Source organism: Melanerpes formicivorus, unplaced genomic scaffold (genome assembly GCF_026170545.1).
Source record: "Melanerpes formicivorus ecotype bairdi unplaced genomic scaffold, bMelFor1.0.p_v2 SCAF_37, whole genome shotgun sequence".
Taxonomy (NCBI): Eukaryota; Metazoa; Chordata; class Aves; order Piciformes; family Picidae; genus Melanerpes; species Melanerpes formicivorus.
In genome coordinates this window covers 4,866,572-4,887,044 of record NW_027142389.1, presented here as the reverse complement: position 1 = coordinate 4,887,044, position 20,473 = coordinate 4,866,572, and the positions used below count along the sequence as shown (strand labels likewise).

Genomic DNA, 20,473 nt, shown 5'->3' with positions numbered 1-20,473 from the left:
TGGAGGCATTCATTTCTCAGGAGCTATGCTGGGTGCTTCACTTAACTTAGTTTTACTTCTGAACAACTCCTTTATTTCTACTGATTACAAAACTCTATTAAAAATCCTGGCAAATCCTCCCAACTTCCCCACCCCCTCTGAAGTCCTGCAACACATCTAGAATTGTTCTCATCTCAAAACAGTAGAGAAAGACCCTGGAGTCCTTCAGTACGTGCTTTATGGCTAGCTTTTTGCATTCACTGATGCAGAGACCTGGCACACACAAATGTCTGTGTTTCTAAAGGCACAAGTTAGCTTCACAGCTGTACCAAGCACAGGCACATGCTCTTACCTGCCGCTTGACCATCTTCGTATCTTCTGGGTACCCTTCTTTCATCTCCTGCAGAGAAGGGTATTTTAGTCATTACAAATCAAAAGTCTTTTTCAAGGTAATGGCTTTCAAGCCTGAGAGAAGTGACGCAGCTGCTAAGAACTCCTGCTTAACTTAACTCTCTGTGCAGCTCTCCATCGGTTCAGCGTTTTGCAATCAAGAGCCCCAGGAAACGAAATCCCATCTCTGCTCCCCATGCTGACTGTCTTCCCTGCTTGGCATAATTAATATGCTTGTTTCTGCAAACTCTGAACCTTGTATAGAACCTCAAATTGCAACCCAGAAAGGAGGTTATCTGAAATACACCCTTTGTTCTTGAGACAGAAGTACTTGACCTCCCTGGAGCAGAACTAGGCAGGTAAGAAGACCTGTACCTTATCAGCTGCTCAGAACTCATCTATGCAACTCATCTATGCATCTATAACCTTCTGGGAGATGGAGAAGAAATACCTTAAGAGCATATTCCTCATTTGCCAAGGCTTTGTGGTTCTAAACCACTTCATTGGCCCAAATACTGAGAAATATCAGACCCATGAATTTTAATTGACTTGCATAATTATAACATAAACCATGGATGACCTCTTAATATGCACTTAACATGCCAAAATCAGAGAACAGAATGTGACATAGAGTAACAGTCAGAATTTACAATATATCCTGGTAGGATATCTGAAGCATGGCTGCAGAGAACAGATTACCTGTTTGCTTTTTGTTCCTACCCTGAAGGACTAACAGGCTTAAAACAAATAAACTGAAATGATTAGGAACGTGTTCACACATTTATTCCTACCATTCCCTTTCCCCAGTTCTTTCCCCTTTCTCCTAGAGCTCACATAAAATAATTCAGGCTATCCTTGCTTCTCTAAGATCCTCAAAGTCAGCTTAAACAACCATTAAAAGCCACATGTTCTGTACATCTGAGCTGGAATCAGGAACATATAGAAATTCTCCTAACAGGTTTCCTTTCTATCCCAGAAGAGAGACTGCTAAGAGATCAGGAGGAGCTGCTTCCAAACCCCTAGAGGAAAGTGAGAGATGATGACATTTGCACAGATTCTGGCAGACAAGAGAGGAAATGATGAGACTGCAGGAAATAAGCACACAGGTTCCTACCGTAAGCAGCAGCCCAAGCAACAGGGACAAAAGTTTTATTCACGCTAGAGTCTTCAATCTGTGTGTCTGGAAGTGATGTGGCTTCTTCTTCACCTACAATAACTTCCATATAAACTTCATCTGCTATTTCAGCACAGCCTGGGTTAAAGAAGAAGAGGAAATCATTAATTTTATCTGCTCATCCTAAACTTCCCTTCATTTACTTTGCTCTCACTCTGCCTGATACCCATGCTAAATGACTTTTCCTCCTTTGGCATTTAGAACCACCCTTTTCCTTAGGGGATCACTGTTAATTCAGACCTTCCTTTGAGAGATAAACCACATAATCAATAAATACAAACCCAAGCCAAACACCAACACCAATTCAAACATGCAAACCTAGCAGCTTGGAACGGACGACACTGATTTGCCACTTTGCCAGGAAGCTGATTAAAGATGGTGATGAAAATGGAAGAATAAGAAATGTGACTAACCTCATTAACTTTATCCATGGGCATGTTTAATTTCATATAAATCATTAAATGATTGGATACAGCAGGCACAAAGTGCATTATTCAAAAATAATTACAGCCTGGCTTCTTTTGTTTTCAGGGAAGATAAGCTTCAGTTTTGACTACTTCAGGCTAAAGAATCCTTCAGTAAAACTGAAAAGGTCCTTGAGAATGGGGTTTGGATTACTGGACAAAGCAGGATGACAAACAAAAGTGTTTCTTATTATGCTTACTGATATCTTCATCTTCCTGAGAAGAGTCCTTAACAGCCATGTAAACCATTTTTTCTCGTTGCATTCTGCCGACACCTCCTTGCTCAATCACTCCAGCTACAGAATGTCCGTTGTGGAAGTCACTCTCTGTGACGATTTCTGTCCCACCTTTAACAAAAAGAAGTTAAGCACACTAAGTGAATGTAAACAAAGCCACTGGCAAGATCAAGTTCAGATTTTAGTGAGCTTTTTTCTTATGTACAACAAAGCTATTTCATAAAACTCTAACCAAGTGCTCTTACATCCACATCTGAGCCACGTGAGGCAAACATTTTGGAGCAGATAAGGAGAAAGATCTCTCAGTGGGTCCTGATAAATTCAAGACTGAACAACCACTACCCAAGAAGGATCAAGAGCCTTTGATTCATGCTAGCAGTGAACTCAGGTGTGAAGGGAAACACATGCCTGCCCATGCCCACCAAAGAAAGGACTCTAATTCTAAGCCTGCCCCAAACAATCTTCTAATTGTCTTGAGATGTGAAGAGCTAATTCTTACACCTCTTCCTCTTTCAAAATCCTGCTTATTCACCTTGCAAACTGACTGTTAGGCAATGCTTCTTACAAAGACTATGCTCATGTCTCAGACTCACTACACAGGCTTGAGCAGTAATGTATACTGGGGACACACATCTCTAGCTAATGTTTTTGTTGTTGAAGTGACTGGCAGCAAATGTTACTGCCAAGCACTTCAACAAAAACAGTATCTGGAGATAAAGACTAGCAAGGGCGTAAGGTGCTGCACCAAAGCCCTAGAGACACCAGTCTGAAGCTGGAAAGAATGAGAACAACAGCCCAGTCCTGCTCCAGATGACTAATAAGCCTTGGCCCACTGATTGACTTAAGAGAGGCAAAAGATGACGTTGCAGCCTGGATGTTGGTATCGATGCTTGAGTCTGAGAGGTAGCTGACAAATACTGACGCTCAATCTTCCATGCATCTCAGGGACTGAACAGTAAGAAGCTGCAGCTAACACCTGCTAAATTGAGAGTCTTTGCCTGCCACTACCAATGGTCATTACGATAATTGAAACAGCTAGGGTAACTCTGAAGAATAAAAGAGAAATAACCTCCACTGCAAGGTGTGTAACGTGATGGTACAAATCACACCCAAGGGCAGAAGATGCTGCTTGAACACCTACTGCTGCTGAGAGGTAACCCTGAATCTCAAACACTCTTTCTGAAGACTGTGATCTTGGGTCCTGTATTCCTCACCGCTGAGCAGCAAACTTTCACCACCACACAATCAGCTCTTTCCCAAGGGAAGCACTCACCAGTAACAATGGGGTAGTTTGCCAGGACTGCCTCATGGCTGTATCAGAAGCACTCAAAGTAGCTGATGAGTACATCTCTGCTGCAAATTAGTTTGAGGCATAAGAGACTTGGATTCCTCCTGCTGCTGCATTAGCAGCCTGTCCCTCAAAACTAACAACCTGTCCCCAGGGGGAGAAACCGTATTTCAAGAGCAGGGCCTGGCAATGCATGTTGGAAGTAGCAGGTGAAACAGATGTCAGAACAAAGAAGGGATGTTAAGATGCTGCTTCTCTAGATCCTTTCCCCATGGTCTTAGGAAGCCCCTGGTCTTCACCACCTCATTCTCATACTGGAGGAATTAAGGATGAAATAGCCAAAGTCCAAGGGCCTTACAGAAACACTCACTGATCTTCAGCCAAATGAGAGACCGTCTGTTCCAAAGAGGAGAGCAAAACCTGGGACGTTACTCTGGCAACTTTGTGAAGGACTCAATAAACAGGGTCTTAAATCTACACTGTATCACCCTGCAAAAGATACCAAGCAACTCTTAAGACAGTTTAACTAATTCTGAACCTACTCTGGGAGACAGAGAAAACCAAAGCAAGCTGTCCTACTAGCTAGCAGCCTGATCATCCTTGGAAGGATCCTGGTTTTGCCATTAACTTGAGCTGAAATGATGACTTGTTCCTCAGAGAAGAGAAATAAAGGCAGTGAACAGCCAAAAGTTTCCTTAAGTAACAGTTCAAGCTACTTGAACAACAGTGCCAGGATTGTTGGCCATTGGAGGAGCCTGCTGATCAAATCCATGGCTCTGTCTGAAGCTGGAGATTTTCACAGCACAGCCAGGCCAATGCCATCAAGCTATGGGAGATAAACTCCCTACTCCATTCCAGGAGGAACAGAGCCAGATGATTTGCCCTGTGAGTGGCTCTAGGGATCCAGACCAGACATGTTCCAATGAGGCAGAGATTCAGTACCTAAATGCAAAGGATGAAGTGGAGTAAGACACAGGTTTCAGCTCTGAGGACAACTGTATGAGGAACTCTGCTTTTACAAGCTATGATGAACAGAACAAAAGAAAACTGTGGAGGAATTCTGAGTTTGGAAACAACTGTGTGTGTAAAGCTCCAGCAATCTTCCCTTCCTTCTGCATTAAGGCCATCAAAGACTGCTCAATGAGAGGAATCCACTCTAGAGGCTTTTCTGTGCTGAGAGTCTTGCAACATCAGAGGAAAGCAGCAGCTGAAAACCAGCTGCAGACACTGAACCACTTCGACATTTGGGCTCTGGCTGCCTGAAAATAAACACTGCTAATCAAAAAAGAACTTGAGACCAACACCCCCCCAGCATGTACCACATATGGGCAGCCTCCACAAACAGCACTCGCACACAGCATTCCAGTCGGTGGATTACACGGAATTAAGAGCTACAAAAAGGCCCTGAAATACTTCACAATGCACAGAATTTAAAGGATACCTATTTCAACATCATCTTCAGCTTCAGCTTTAAATATGTACACTTTGATAACTTCTGAACCAAACCCATCATCTTTAGCAACATCATCGTTTGTCACCTCGGTACTGATTTTTAAGGGAGTGCTTCCTATGTGGTCCAATTTCTCTCCAACATCATCCACTGTAAAGATAAGAGAAGAATAATGAAGTTCAAAAACATTTTTTCCAAGTCAAAGTAATGAGTAGCATGATTTTCTCTGCTATTATCCTCATGCACAGTAAAGGTTTGTCTTCATAAAAGGCCTTAACAAAAGAGTTAATCTCAAGAGACCCTAAAAGAGACTCCAGAAGCTCAGTACCCATTTTATAGCAACTCAGGAAACACAACGAGAGTCACAGAATGAGCTTGTCTCAAAGGGAATGTGGCAATTGCTCATGTTTGAAACTATGACACTTAGCAAAAATGTATCAGTAAGTGCAATTAAGCATCTATTAAAAAAATATTAAAACTCAACCCAGAATTGCCTGTCACAAGTCTAAGAGTCCCAGAACATTTTGTTGCTCTGCGTACCGGTGACTACAATTCAGTAACTGAAACTACTGATGATGATTTGTAGTCCATGCCCACTTAAAGAAGTGTGCATCAAAAACTTGAGTACATCTTCACCCTCAAAGACATGATGATCTTATCCACTAGAAAACATAGACATTAATGAAGATTGCTGGAGTGATTCAAAGATTCAGGGGCAATAAATCCAAAGATTGCTACGTGAAACTGACTTCTCCTTCTTTATGCACACAGCTCAGCCACTCTGATTATTCTGTCTACATATTGCTCATACACATAACACATATATATGTAATGCTCATAAATTCTACAACAAAAAATACACCAAAGCTGTTAGAAGTGCAGAACTAACACTACTTTGGTAGACAGGGTATTCACAGATATCCATTCATATGCCCCAAACTGCCAGGACAGAGGCCACTGAACTAAGCATCTTTCTGACACCTGCCCTGCCAACACACTTCTCTCAGGGGGTAACATTAGCTCCTGTGCAGCTGGCCAGCACAGACCTGTGCAATGCCTAACACCTGATGGAGAACTGGAGATACAGCAGAACTCCACAGAACAGAAAGAAGATGTGAAATAAATGCATTCCAGAGAAACAGCAATTCACTGCACACAGACCATTAAAATACATGCCTTGCAATTAATGCTAGTGACGGCAGTGTGACCAAGAAGAGTCTACTCCATGCTGTCTCCTGAGGACAGGCTGGTTACTTCTCATGCCTGTGGTCATTCTCAATCCCCCCTCCCCCCCAGTTTGCTGGCCTCAGTGCAGCTCTGAAAGAGCTGCTTTGAACTACTTCAGGCCACAGCCTGGTGTACTGAGGTAATCCAGGCAGTCGTGCAAGGTGGCTCAGAACCTTTCCTGCAGCAGCAGGGCAGGAATCCACCACAGCAATTCCAAAACTAAGCTGCTCCCACTGCACAGAGAGGATTCCATGCAAAAACCTAACCTCTAGAAATGATGTATTTGATGACAATGACATGGAAAGACTGCTATGTTTTAGCTGTTTCATTTTGTAAGTGGTTAATTGCATTGTTAAGAAATAGCCAACCTGGATCACTAGAAAAAAACAAAATCTCAGGGTGAAGAGGTTTTGCTTCTTAATAAAACACTCTAAATCTCTACTGACATTGATGCCAGCAACATCAACACATCAAACAGCTGTCAGAATGTGCCATGTACTGCATGGCCTTCAGGTTCCCTTTGAGGACAGTGAGAACAGTAAGAGCATGAACACCAGAGATGAAACACCCACAGCAGAGAGCTGTGCACGGTCCTTTGACACCTAAGTTCACCAGCACTAGGTTATTAGCACATCTTTTACCCTGTATGGGAGAGCTGATGGACATTTTGGTGCTGCCAGAATGGAGTTATTAGAAGAGAGGATTATGCACTCCCTGCTAACAGGGAAAGGGAAGATGCTAAAAAGTACTGCTCTTGGAAAAAGCATTTCCATGCACTGCCTGTATGTATACCAAGACCACTTGCTCTCTTGCATGGCTTTTAGGATTATCCACAGCCACATTTCTCATCCATATCCTTCAAAATGACAGACATACATTTAATTTTAGTACAAAGAACACTTCCACTGCATGTCTGAGTCTTGGAAAGAGTGGAGGTAACCAGGAGTACGAGGCAGGGGTGATGGTATATATATAGCTGTATGCCTAGACGTGCTGCCAAAAGGCAGGAAGACTTTAAAGGCTGGGGGAAGAAATCACTAATGTGAGCTGCTGCTGTAATTTTAGACTTGGTAGGTGGTAGTGAAGTTATTTTCAAATCTGTAACTCAAGCAACACCAACTTTCTCTAACCTCAGAAATTTACAAACATGTGTTATTAGTTTGACAGAGACAGGAAATATTGCCCTGCTGGGAGGTTAGTCAATAATAGTAACTTCCTAATGGGCAGTGGAGTAATCACATCTATGGGATAAGAACCTTCCATTATGGCAAAACCTCATACAATTGTATCACAGAATGGCTCAGGTTGGAAGGGACCTTAGAGATCTTCCACTCCAACCTTCCCATCGTGGGCAGGGATGTTAGACTCCACTGCTCAAGGCCTCATCCAACCTGGCCTTGAACACCCCAAGGGAGGAAATACCCACAGCCTCCCTTGGTGACACATGACTGTCCACCACCATGTATCTGGTGAGGCAATGTAAGAAAGAAACACACAGCTGTAGATAGTTGCCTCAGTAGGACACCAATGGTAAAATACCAAGACTATGTAAAGAAAAAACCAAGTAACTTTACAGCTTTTAGAAGAGTAAATATTTTCAGGCAAAAATATAAGGTAGGCTCACATGCTGTGTGTGAGCAAAGCCCCCAGACCTTCACTATCCTTTAAAAAACAGGAGGCCTTGTCTTAGAGGGGCAACCACATGAGATGATTTTTCAGATCTGTGGTCACTTCACATCATCAGCCATCCTGTGGATTTTCAAAGATCCTCAGGCTCTACAATTTGAGCAATGGAAACCTGTCAGGAAACCTGTGTATCCAGGGCCTCTGCAGTCACCTCTCTGAGAACCCAAGTGTACTATCACAACATCTGAACACTAGACATTGGACTGAGAAGATAATCCTGCTACAGACTGTCATGATGCCTTTAGCTTTGATACCTCAACAACAAAAGGCACTGAACCCACAACTGCTATTGCTTAAACTGCTGTCTTTTCTGAAGTAAATTTCATGGTTTCAATCTAACCCTGAAGCACATTTAGGTAAGGGGAAAACACCACAGCAGGACATGTAATCTGTGTCAAGTTCCAACATACTGGGACTTTTTACCAAAACAATCATGAAAATGTTAAGCAGCAGGACTTCAGGCAGAGACCACCAGCCTGTCAGTGCTAAAGCAGCTGATGGCTTTTCCCACCAATAGCTCTCAGGAAGAGAATTCTTGCTTTATGTCAGTGGAGTATGAAAGTGTCTTCAAGTTCTGACTCATCCACCAGAAGCACTACATTATTATCTCATCACTTAAGATTAACTGAAAAAAACACAACAGAGAAGCTTTATAAATATATGCTGGATCCTCCTGACTAGACAAGGCTCAAAGGACAACTCAGCAGGCTTCCAATTTGACACTTACCTGACTTGGCTGTTTTCAGGTGTGTGATGTCCAGATTCACCGTGGATTGCCAGCTCCCAACTCCTGTGATGCCTCAGCATGCACTATGCTGGTGATATCACACCCACCAGAGGAGCCCATAGGGCTAACGTGAGGGCAAGATAAGTCCTGTGCTCTGCAGTTACTCAGATTTTTCTGATGTCTGATATGCGTGTTTGATAGCTCAGAGGTTACAACAGAGGAGCAGTAATGTTAGAATGTTCAGCAAACGGTGTCACAGTGCATTGTCATAGGCTACAAAGGAGGCGGTGGTGGAACAGTACCTTACCCCTAAAGGCCAGCTCCAGGGTTGGTCTGTGGTGGGTATGAGGTCAGCAGCATAGTGCATGCAGGGCCAGCGCAGGGATCGGGAGCTGGCAATCCGCTGTGGCTCTGAATATCGCAAACCTGAAAAACACAAAAGGGGAAGCTTTGAGCTCCAGGGCTGCCAGCGCTCCCTGGCGCGGCGGGGCGCGCTCTGCAGCGGCTGCCCACCTCCGGGGCAGACGGACTGGGCTCCTGATCACACCATATGCATTCACTCCGCATCAATTTCCTTTTCAACAAGTCTCTCTCAAACAAGGGCTCTGGAGATGCAAGCCCAGGCGCCGTGTGTATCTCCTGGCATATGCTGTCAATGTATCAGAGATTTTTAAGCCTTATGCTTATCAGGCTGGGTTTAAAAAGCTGAATTCATCTGCATGGAGATTGTTAACAGAGTGGTGACATTCCTCCTGTGAAAAATTCCAGCCACATGATCACACGCTGCTGCTTTACAGAGCTACCAAGACAAACTCATTACTTCCCAAACAGTATTTAGACAAAATGCAAATACCAGTAGTGTATAAAATAGCTACGTGGGTTTGCCATCCTAAACCAGTGAAGAATAATCACCTTTCATTGTATGGGAGCTGAAACTCCCAACAGAAGAGCAAGGTAAGTTACAATTCCACACTCAGCTCAGCTTCATACCCTAAAATGTAGCATTTGAGATGTCCCCAAAATGTGTTCCACAGAACAGCTGGCAGTATTCCCATGGGCATTATCTGCCATTTTATGTAACCTTTTCCTTCTAAATGCCAGAATTCATTAAAGGACAGCTAAGTATTTTGAGATTCATTAAAATGAGCATTTTGGTGTGCTCTGCCTTGTGAAAATGCTCAACATTCCCCTATGCTACGCCACTCAGGTGGCTGGAGCAAGGTGGGAGTCAGTCTCTTCTCCCAGCTAGGGAGCAACAAGATGAGAAGAAATGGCCTCAAGTTGCACCAGAGGAGGTTTAAGTCAGATGCCAGGAAAATGCCTTCCTGGAAAGGGTTGTCAAGCACTGGAACAGGCTGCCCAGGGCAGTGGTGGAGTTAGCATCCCTGGAGGGATTAAAAAGCCATGCAGATGTGGTGCTGAGGAATGTGGTTTAGTGGTGACCTGGCAGTGCTGCATTGGACTTGATGATCTTAAAGGTGTTTACCAACTGAAACAATTCTGTGATTCTCTGACTTCTTTAATTTCTGTAATTATCTACTTAAAATAACATTCCAGATTGATGTAGCTACCAAGTGTGATTACTCAGGCATATCATGATGATACAGATTTACTTTACTGCATGATACATACTTACTGATTCCTGCAGAGGGGGTTGAACTAGATGACCTTTGGAGGAGGTCCCTTCCAACCCAGACCATCTGCTCAAGGCTAGGTTTCAAACTGGCTTCCAAATATCACAAAAGTCACTGGTAGGGCTTGAGGATGCTTGACAAAACTATAAATGTATCAGAGACAGCTGGGGTTGTGGGGTAACTGCTACTGAAAGGTGAAGATGCTGTGGTTTAAGTGCAGCGATCATCGTTACCAATCACACTACCTGTCTGGGAAGGGATTCCGAGGATGGTTTTACTTACACTCACAAAGGCGCAGCTGGCAAGAGGGCAGTTACAGAATACAACTCATCCTAAGTACTCTGTCAGAAAGGAGGAACAGCCGGCTGTAGAACTGGTGCTCCTTTACTTACAAACACACAGGAATCTTTCTGGTGGAGGTCTACTTTGCTTTTAGGCTGAGATGGCTTTGGTTCTTTTTCCAAGAAACCCTTTTGGAGTTCTCTTAGTGACATGGCATTAACGACAGAATGATTAAAAGAATAACCACTGCTCTCCATCCTACACTGAACAAAACCCAAACACTAAAAAATGTTTTTTTTCCTCAAGGACATAAGTGGTATGGAAGACTGAAATCATTATAATCACTAACCAGTCCTGTCCTCTGTTGTGAAACTCTTAATGAACGCAGCTTGCTGTGAACAGATTGACACTTTGACACACTTGGCGTTGCCTTTTTTGTAACATATTGCTTCTGACTAAATAAAATCTGTTTTGACCTACTCACATTTCAATAAGCCAAAAATCTAAAATGAACTATCATACATTTTACCAGATTTGTTAACAATAAAAACTGGTACCTTGAGTGTCACTGAACCACTGAAGAGGCACAGGATACCTACGGTCCCTTCACTCAGCATGCTGTATAGGACCACACACTTTCCTCTGAGTTGAGTGCTGTGTGGAAACTGACAGGGGCAGCTCCTTCCCAGTGCTGAAGAGCTGATCAATTAATGCACACAACCCTTTCATGTCCACTTCAGTCCAGAACAGCACAGCATACAATAAAAGGCCAATTATAATATTCAGTATAGATAACCAACAATATTTTATGAACACACAAAACTTTATGAGCCAGATATCTTAAAAGCTTATTTCTTTGTTGAACAAACCCAAAGCTTATTTCTTTGTTGAACAAACCCAAGACATTTTGATGTAAATCTACACACAGCAATACACCTGCACATTAAAAAAAAATAAGTATTATACTCAAAATCTGTGGAATGTTTAACTTTCTCATGTGTCTTCCTTGGTTTTCAGGAATACCTGGTTTCAGAAGCACAAACAGACACACTCATTCACTCAACAGCGCAAATGTCATTCTCCTCCTTGCTGTATCAGTGATAATGGATCTTTTTTTATCAAGAAACCCCAAATCCAGACACCAAGAATTAACTGGGCAATAGATTACTACTTGAGACTTCCAGAATGCAGCAGAGTCCAGTTATATAACCTCTCCCCACCAGACCACTTCTACTTCAGATAATCACCTGTATAGATCTACCTTTGTTTAACTTACAAGATATCATTAAGTAGTCTTCAGATGTACTCTTGCCATCATCATCATCTTCTGTTTTTATAGTCACTGTGGAGCCAGGAACGGTACCAGCTGCTTGAATGACTGCCTCAGAATCTGAGTTCGTTACAAGAACTTCTTCTGAAACCATTGTAGGTGAGTTAGCTCCTGACACAGAGTCTTGCACCACATGCTCCAAATGTCCATCGGGACCCGTAACCAGGTCAGCCACAAAAACCTGATCAGGGACTCGAACGGTTTCTGTTATTAGATCCGAAGTCAAAACGTGATCACTGGTATCTAAAGCTTCTTCAATGGCAACATCAGCTTCCAAAACAGAATCAGGAACAATTACACCTTCTGTTACAACATCAGTCTCAGTGATGATGTCAGGTCCTTGGACAACTTCAGCTGCTAAGCCGTGATCAAGAGTTATTCCATCATCGGTAACAACATCAGAAACTAGGACAGCTTCAGGGACTGATACAACAATATGGTCTCCATCAATATGAGCAGTGCCAGCCATTCCAGCCACTATGGAACAATGGTGAACGAGGAGAAAAGTGTTAAAATCATTGCATTAGCAGTAAGTTTATCTAAGAATGGGTTAACTGTATAGATAGTTAAACACAGATGCACAGTTTCTTTCCAACAATGCACACTTTGCATTCCATCCAAGACAGAGTATCCAAAGCAGCCTGGACTCTTTAAATTAAGGAAAACAACTTGAACCTTCACAGAATTCCTGCATCATACTGGAAGTGTCCTTTAATTACTGTCACAGCAAAGGACTCTTATCCTTTTAGCAGCACAGGCCTTGGTAAAAGTGAGTGGTATGCCATATTTACAGTACAATTTCCAACCACTTGCCATGCTGCAAGGAATGTCTAGAAGCAGAAACCTGTTTGTGAATAACAGACTTGACTGACCAGTCATATTTGCAGACTACTTTTCTATACATAAGAAAGAATGCACAGTGAATTATTTTCACACATGAATAGCAGTTGTAATCCTAATGACTAAACCTTAAGAAGATAGTTCTTTTCAGGACAATCCCCAGCACTGTACTGCAAATGCCATTATGTTGGTATACTCTGATGGATATTAATTCATGTTACAACAAAAACATGGCCATTCCCAGTACCTGAAAGGGTCATCTCCTGCCACAATGCAGAAATAGAGACCCACAAAGAAAAAATTAAGAGATTTCTTGCTGTCCTTTCTCCAAACCTTCAAAACTGCTGAGGTTATTTAGCACTGCCACCAAATAAAAGAATGCTCATTAAAAAAGCAAGTTTTTGTACAACAGTGCAGTCCCAAGATTGATGTTCTTGACAGAAAACTTCTAAGCACATGTGACCATGCAGATTTAGCTAGATCTGTAAATTGCTGCCTACATAATAACCTGTTGGCAAATAATCTGTTGTCACACAGACAAGGACATCACTTCCCAGCACATTTACTGAAAGACTCTGAAGGACACCTGGAGACACTATTCCAGGTGAGCACACAAAGCTTGTGTGTTGCTTTGCATCTTTACTGGGTGCCATTTACATCTCCTGTATGTTAAAGATGTGACAAGTAGTCAATGTGATTTGAAGCAGAAGCATATGCACCATAAAACCACTGAATTTCAGCTAATTTTTTGTCTCAGACAGAGCACTTTGGGTCAGGCTTCTTTATTTTCAGGATTACTTCAGTGTTGTGTAAGAAGTGACCATTTTGAGATCAGCAATCAAAGCACAAAAAGACATATTCTAAACCACCTTAATTTTGAATTTTCTTCCCAAAGTCATGCAAACAGCACTAATATAATTAAGTCATTTATAAACATAGAGCAAAACCTTGAAAAACAGTCTTGATTTTATTATTTTAATAGTTAAAATGTTTACCAAAGTCCTGCATAATCATAGTGTGAGGCATTTTGGATTCCTGTGTTTGCAATCCAAGACTTCCACCACCCGGATCCATATTCAGCTAAGTTCATTCACAAACAGCTGCAACAAAGGCAAAATCAGAATTTATATTGAAGAATGTCATCCTGTTGACTTGTTTTAATGTCTCACACCGACAAACACAGAAATGTTTACACAAACCATGAAGAAAAAAGCATGCAGCACTTCATGCAGTCCACTTTGCTTTATGGTTTTGTTATTTTCCCCCTAAAACTCTGAAAATGTTTCCATCCATAAGCAGTCCCACAGTAACACAAGTTACACATGCAAGTAAAACCAAACAATCAGTAATTCTTGGGAAGGACTTCTAAGAGGTTTTATATTTAAGTCTTTGGTCACTGCCTGTTCTGTTTATGTTCTATAGAATTCAGCTGGAAAGTGCTTTCTAGTTACCTTCAGCACACAGAGGTCAGACTTGAACATTACTTGTTTCTGGGAGCAGAAAGCACAAGAAATGCCTAAACCTTCAACTTTCCCATTGCAAACTGCAAACAAATAAATTTTGCAGTTTTATGAGGCTATCTCCATAGGGTAACAGGTCACCAACTGACAGCAAAGATCTCACCTGCAGTATCAGCAGGGGCACCAGGCCACAGTTAACAAACCAGTCTAACAACCTAGTAGCAACTGCACCGAGTGACAGTAACTTATCTAGAAACAGCACCTCTGCCAAGAAGCAAGTTAACTTTGTCTTAAACTGTAACTAGCTGACTGTAGAAACAAGTTGGACATCCACAGCACATGTATGCTCCCACTAACTATGAGCCTTACCATAACAACATATATTAGCAACTAGCACAAAGAAGTCACCTTGGCTCTAGCTCTGCTGTACACACAAGACTGGTGAGCACACTGAAGAAAGTTGAGAACTCTATTGGGAGTATCAATTTCTTTCACTATCTTTTATCTATCAATATTTTAAAACAAGCTTGAATGTGTAAATGTAATTGAATGCTATGTTTAATTATAGGTAAGTATTGAAAAAGCACCCTTGTAGTACCCTGTGTTTTCCATAGAACCCTAGAGTGTATGAGAAGAGAAGTGCTGAAGCTGACTTTCTTTCCCAGTGACTGTGTATGAACCCCCCTATTCAATTCAGAAAGCCTGACAAAAAGCCTGGTAGAAAATGTAAGCAGCCCTCAGTTAGATTGGCATGCACAGTGCAGAAGTACCCACTGGAGCAGGCAAAGCATAGTAAGGCCAACTGATTTCAATGTCTCCACTGCCACGATCCACTGAAGAACGACAGTGCTCAACAGACTTCTGTGCTGACGCCTCTATTCACCGTTCCAGCGCCGGGACTGCATTACCAGCATGGGTTGACATTTTATTTCAAACTGTCAGGTTGTTCTAGAAATCTTATCTCCCAGCACTGTCCCTTCTGTGCTGCTTCACTGCTGCTGCCAGGGAAAAGCTGGTCCTAGGCAGCTAACTGCAAAACCCCTCGAACAGAAAACTGATCCTGTAAAGCTTCTGTCCCACCAAGCCTTTGTAAACACCCCACTGTCACCCTCCACTGTCACATCTTTAGCTTGATCTTATTTCGTTTGGGTTTTTTTGACAATTGTTTTGTTGCTTTGGCTCTTTAATTCCCCTCAGTGCTTAGGGGCTTCTGCCTCCGGATTTCTCTTGTCAGACTTGGTTATTTTCCTCCATCTTTTAGAATTACACCAGTCCCTCAAATCCTGCCACACGGTCACAGCTGCTTTGCTCTGAGGTTTACTTCTGAGATTCTCACAGTCATTAAAAGTGATCAAATTACACCCAAGAATTTTCACACAGAGAGTAAATGCTGAGCTCCTGGCTCAACTCGGCTGCACCCATATCTCTGGGTTTGGTGCCATATCTGTCTTGAGGATGACCAATCAATCCCCCTCATATGCTACAGCTACACAAACTTGCTTTTGGAGCAGGAGAAAGCAGGAACGTTTCTACAAACTGCTTCCATAAAATACAAGAGAGGAGGACAAATTAGCACCCCTCTGTGTTATCTGCACTGCTACCATGCATTAAAGCGTGAGGATGATGAATCATGTTGCAGTTTGCTGCAAATCAGCTCCATCAGTAACAGGCAACAGAGTCCACGCCAGGCTCAGGCTGCACATGGAAACTGTTGTCCACTCAAGCCAGGCAGAAAGCCACCAAGGTGAGATGATGCCCACAGTCAGCTTTGCCACTACACTGCTTTGCCTCCGTTTTATCAGTGTTAAATGCCTTCACCTCAGTAGGCAGTGCAGAATGCCCACTCCATGTAGGCCAAGACACAAGCCAGGTGGGTATGATTTTGTCCTAGCTTTGGGGTATTTCTACATGAAAAAACACAAAGCAAGAGCAACAAGAAGTACACGAAAGAAATAAACATGCTTAATGCCATCTTCACTGTCAAGGAAGGAACTGAGCAGAGGTTGTTCCTTCTTTTATACTGCTGAAATCCTCAAGTGGAGGAAGCAATAAGTGGTCTGCAACAAAAAGCCATTGATCCACCCCAAGGAATTTTCAACTTAACTGACAACACAGAAGATCCAAAGAGCCTGTATCGCCTAGTGTCACCACCCCCCCCCCAAACCTTCTCGCTCTATTCTTTGCTCAAACCTACTTCTAATTGTCTTTCAACCTACAGTATTAACTCTAGGGGATGAGCACAGCATAACATTCTTGCAGAGACACAAGAATTCCCCAGTGTCATTTCTTGATGGTGCCATAACAGAGCAGCTAGCATGACACAACACATCAAACACAATCAATGAGGAAAGCAGTCAAGGATTTAACTGACCCAACTCTGTCCGTCCACTTGAACGTCAATGCTGTTGTAAGTTTTAGCTACAAAATCAAGAAGAACCACAAAACACTTTGAGAACTGGACTGCAAGGCTGTCACTCCTAGTCTACTGTCACAGCCATCTGAGACTTTTACTGTAGCTAATGAGTACTTGCCATTACAAAATCAGATACAGCCCTAGACCATAAATGGCTAATTTAATACAGCCATTTCAGAATTAATGCCATACTCCACAATTTCCTGAGCACAGCCTTTGCTCTCAGATAATCCTTCTTTCTTAATGTAAATGGATATGAAAAATTATCTTAAACTATATAAATCTGAGAATATGCTGGGCTTTTCTTCTTTCTCCATAAGCAGTTCAATGTAATTTCAGATTATGTAACTAGATGCACAAAGATATTATGCACTGGGCTACAGAGAAAATGCAGTACAAAGTAAGACCATCATTTTAATGTGAATTACAATTTCTGCTAGGAAAGCAAATTACCACTGTAAGAAATATTTCTCCAGTAGCTAACAGAACTATAAAAAATTAATAAGGCTATGGGATAGTACCTTCTGTGCATACAGCACTACAAGTAACTGAAAATCCCACCAAAAGCAGAGATGGACGATGACACCCTTGCAATAAACATGCTGAAGCTGCACCTCAGTTCAACAACAGTTGGATACCAGCAGCATCAACTCCACTTCTCCAAACCCTCAATGCAGACAAAGGACAGAGTTGCATCAACTATGCATTCACACATTTTTTTTTTAGCATCTACTTTTGGGTCTTAAAGGAATGCAGTGACAGCAAGAAGAGCTCTTACTGCTAATGCTGGGAACAACTAACCCCAAAGCAGGCTCACAATTCTGCTACAAGTGGGTATTTCTGCTCACAGACTTCTTTGGTTTCAGACACTACAGATGCATGCAAATCTTTTTAGTGAAAGAGAAAAGAAACCTACTACATGGATTAACTGTGGCTCTTCTCTCTCTAGTACACCATATCATATCCACACATTTAGAGCGGTCCAATCATGTTTTAAAGAGAGAGAAATAAGGCAGAAAGGCACAATGTTGTATGCTGCCATAATCATGAACGTATCCGCATCTCTCTTGCCCCTATTAACATCTCAAGGTTTTTCCCTCAGTTGCCCTTTTCTGTCTATTTAGATGAAAAGAATGTGAAAATGCTTTATTAGCATCAGCCAATAAAGTAATATTGCCTGACAGCATTCCATCCATAGCTTTGTTAATTTGTCTTTAATTCCAGCATGCCATCTTGCAGCACAAAGGAGCACATCACCAGCAGACTCCAGAATTTCATGAAACCTAAGCTGAGACTCCCAAAATGCTGTCTCAAGGTTATCTTTAAAATCTGTATGTATCTTAAAAACAAACCAACCAACCAACCAACCAACAAACACCACCACCAGCAGCCCTGTTGTCTTTCTAACTAGCTTTGGGAGAAGTTTAACCTATTCCAGTTTTTATACTAAAGCTCCTCCTTTAGATAGGGCTAGCTGAGAGCAGGCAATCAATTTTACAGTAAAAAAAAAAGGATATCTGACCTGTCTGTCTAAAGGTAGGAACATTACTGTCAATTACTACTGTAAATGATACTTTTAAAAATCAAAGATAGTGGTTGGCAGCTTGGGACTACCTAAGAACCAAGAACGGCCGTGCTCAATCGAAAAACTGCTGAAGGCTCAGGCCCTGGCAAACACTGGTCGTAGTATGCACATGGATTTATTTTATCTGACTTTTCCTATGAAAATAGCCATCCATCATTTTTAGTTTTCTTTGAGAAAGATTTCAGAAAGCACCTTAAATTGGGAGATCTGCAGCAAAAGATTTTAAGGAGGAGGGAAATAACTTAATGGCTCTGCATGTCTAACCCTTCCTGGGACCGAGAGGTACAACGAAGCTGCCAATCACTGTTGTGTTCTCCAGGTCTTGTTGCCGTATTTAAAATAACGTTGAAAATATTTCTACAAAATGCCCATCACAACAATAAATTTGCATAAATAAGATGTATTTAATATATTTTGCCGCATCCTAAACAGTGTGGTCCTGCAAATGCTCAGCACCTCCCCAGGTTGCAGTTATTCCCAGTACGTTCAGGCAGTCCATATTCACAAGAAGCACAGCTGCACGGTCAGCCCTTAAGCACTCCTTTAAAACAGTGAATTCCTGCTAAACCACTGCTAAGTCTTGTTCACATATAATAAAGTACAACACGCCATCCTACTTGGTCGGGAGTTGCAGATATTCCTACGCTGCGTTTGACATTTTGATCAAACCCAAAGGACCAAGCTCAGCCACAGGGCACCGCCACACAATACACAAACTCGGCTGTGCTTGCAAAATCCAAGAAATGTTTTCTAATTATTCTATCTCTTAACATTCAAGCTCAAGAAAAACACAAGAGAATTATCGTTCCCTGAAGACAGGTCATGGTTTTTGCAGTTGTTTTTTTTTTTTTCTGTAATTTTTAATGCAGCAACCACTAGAAATGCAATCAGAAACATCCTGCTCACGCAGAAATCTCGAGCAGAAGAACCCAGTTCATAAAATTACGTGCAGAATAACACAAACCCTTCCCAGATGACGGCTGGGTATTAAAAACCAACATATCCACTTTAAAGTCCTTTATTGTGGTCACCTATAAAGGATCCACTCCCTAAACCCCTTGAAAAGGACAAAGACAAATCCAATGGGCGAGATTTTGTCTCGCTGCCTGAACTGCGCTTGAAGCTTTAAAATAAATTAATAAAAGAGACGGATTTACATCTACGTGTTACATCCACAGCGGAAACCAAACTTCCCGTACAGAAATCACAGGCAGAGACGGGCGACAGCCACACGGAGCAGCTCCCAAGGCTCCGGCTACCCGGCGGCCGATCCCGCCGCTCGACAAGGGAGCGTGACAACGGCGCAGCGGGGAGGTTGCGCGGCCGCGGAACGGCGCGGATACGAACCCGAGCCCTTCCGCGCGTGCTCGCGGAGCGGGCGCGCCGCCGGGCAGCGGAAGCGCGGCGGTAGTGGGGCGGGCGAGCCCGCACTGCCGGCCGGGCAGCCCGGCGCGGAGCCCGCCCCGCCCGCTGCCGCCGACCGCTTGACTTAATCGCAAAGCGTCAGGCAGCCGCCCCGAGCGCCGGACGCCCCATCCCCGGGGCCGGGCGGACGAGCGCCGCCGAGACGCGGCCAGCGGCCCCGCCGCGCCGCGGGAAGAAGGCGGGCAGGAGGCGGCGCAGGGAGGAGTGGGAACGCGGAGACAAAGGAGCCCGTGGAGGGCGCAGGGCGGCGGCACGGCGGGGGGCCGCCGCCCGCAGCAGAGCGCAGAGAAGGGGCCGCCGCGCCCCACGGCCTCCCGCCCAGCGCAACAGCCCCGTTTGGATTTGCCGGGCCGCCAACGGGCTCCTGCTCCGCGGCTGCGGCTGCAGCAGGGGAGACGGGCGGCCCCCGGCGCCCGCAGGAGGAGGAGGCGGAGATAACCCCTTGTGCCGGCGGCACAGCGGCCGCAGAGCCGCAGCCTTCCCCGCCCCGCCGGCCGACATCTTGTTTTCCGCCATTTTCTGGCCGCCCGAAAAGGCCCCTCAGCCGGCAGGGCCCGCCAGCGACGCCCGCCCGCGCTCGCCCGGTGCGGCAGCAGCTGGAGACAACCGAAATTCGCCGACCCGTCGAGAAAGGGCCGCGGCCGGGCGCGCCGGCGGACGCGGCGGCGCTGCCAGGCCTCGGGCGCGGCCTGCGGCGAGGCCTAGCCGTCTCCATTGTCCCCGTGCCCCCGCCGGCCCCGCTCCGCCGCCTCGGCTCACCTGTGCGGGGTCCCCGCGCCGGGCGGCCGCACCGCGGGCTGGGGCCCGGGCGGGGGGACACGGCTCGGGCCGCAGGACTCCGCCGCCGCCGCGGCCTGGCATTCGGCTCTGCTGGGTCCGGGCC

The 20,473-nt window shown here is 44.0% G+C and overlaps 1 protein-coding gene across 3 annotated transcripts in view; it reads right to left on the bottom strand.

The window, feature by feature from the left end:
* ZNF711 (zinc finger protein 711) overlaps positions 1–20,473 on the bottom strand; it is a 33,555-nt gene extending 13,082 nt beyond the window's left edge. Inside the window, exons 1-7 of one of the 3 annotated variants that reach the window (XM_068157660.1) lie at positions 20,350–20,473; positions 13,703–13,807; positions 11,814–12,344; positions 4,973–5,131; positions 2,208–2,354; positions 1,484–1,621; positions 332–379 (exon numbers count right to left, since the gene is read on the bottom strand). In XM_068157660.1, coding sequence (XP_068013761.1) covers positions 332–379; positions 1,484–1,621; positions 2,208–2,354; positions 4,973–5,131; positions 11,814–12,344; positions 13,703–13,781 — 1,102 coding nt within the window. In that variant the 5' untranslated portion in view covers positions 13,782–13,807; positions 20,350–20,473. Of the gene's footprint in view, positions 1–331; positions 380–1,483; positions 1,622–2,207; positions 2,355–4,972; positions 5,132–11,813; positions 12,345–13,702; positions 13,808–19,322; positions 19,452–20,349 lie in introns of those variants that run through there. The other 2 variants (XM_068157662.1, XM_068157661.1) reach the window with 2 other exon arrangements.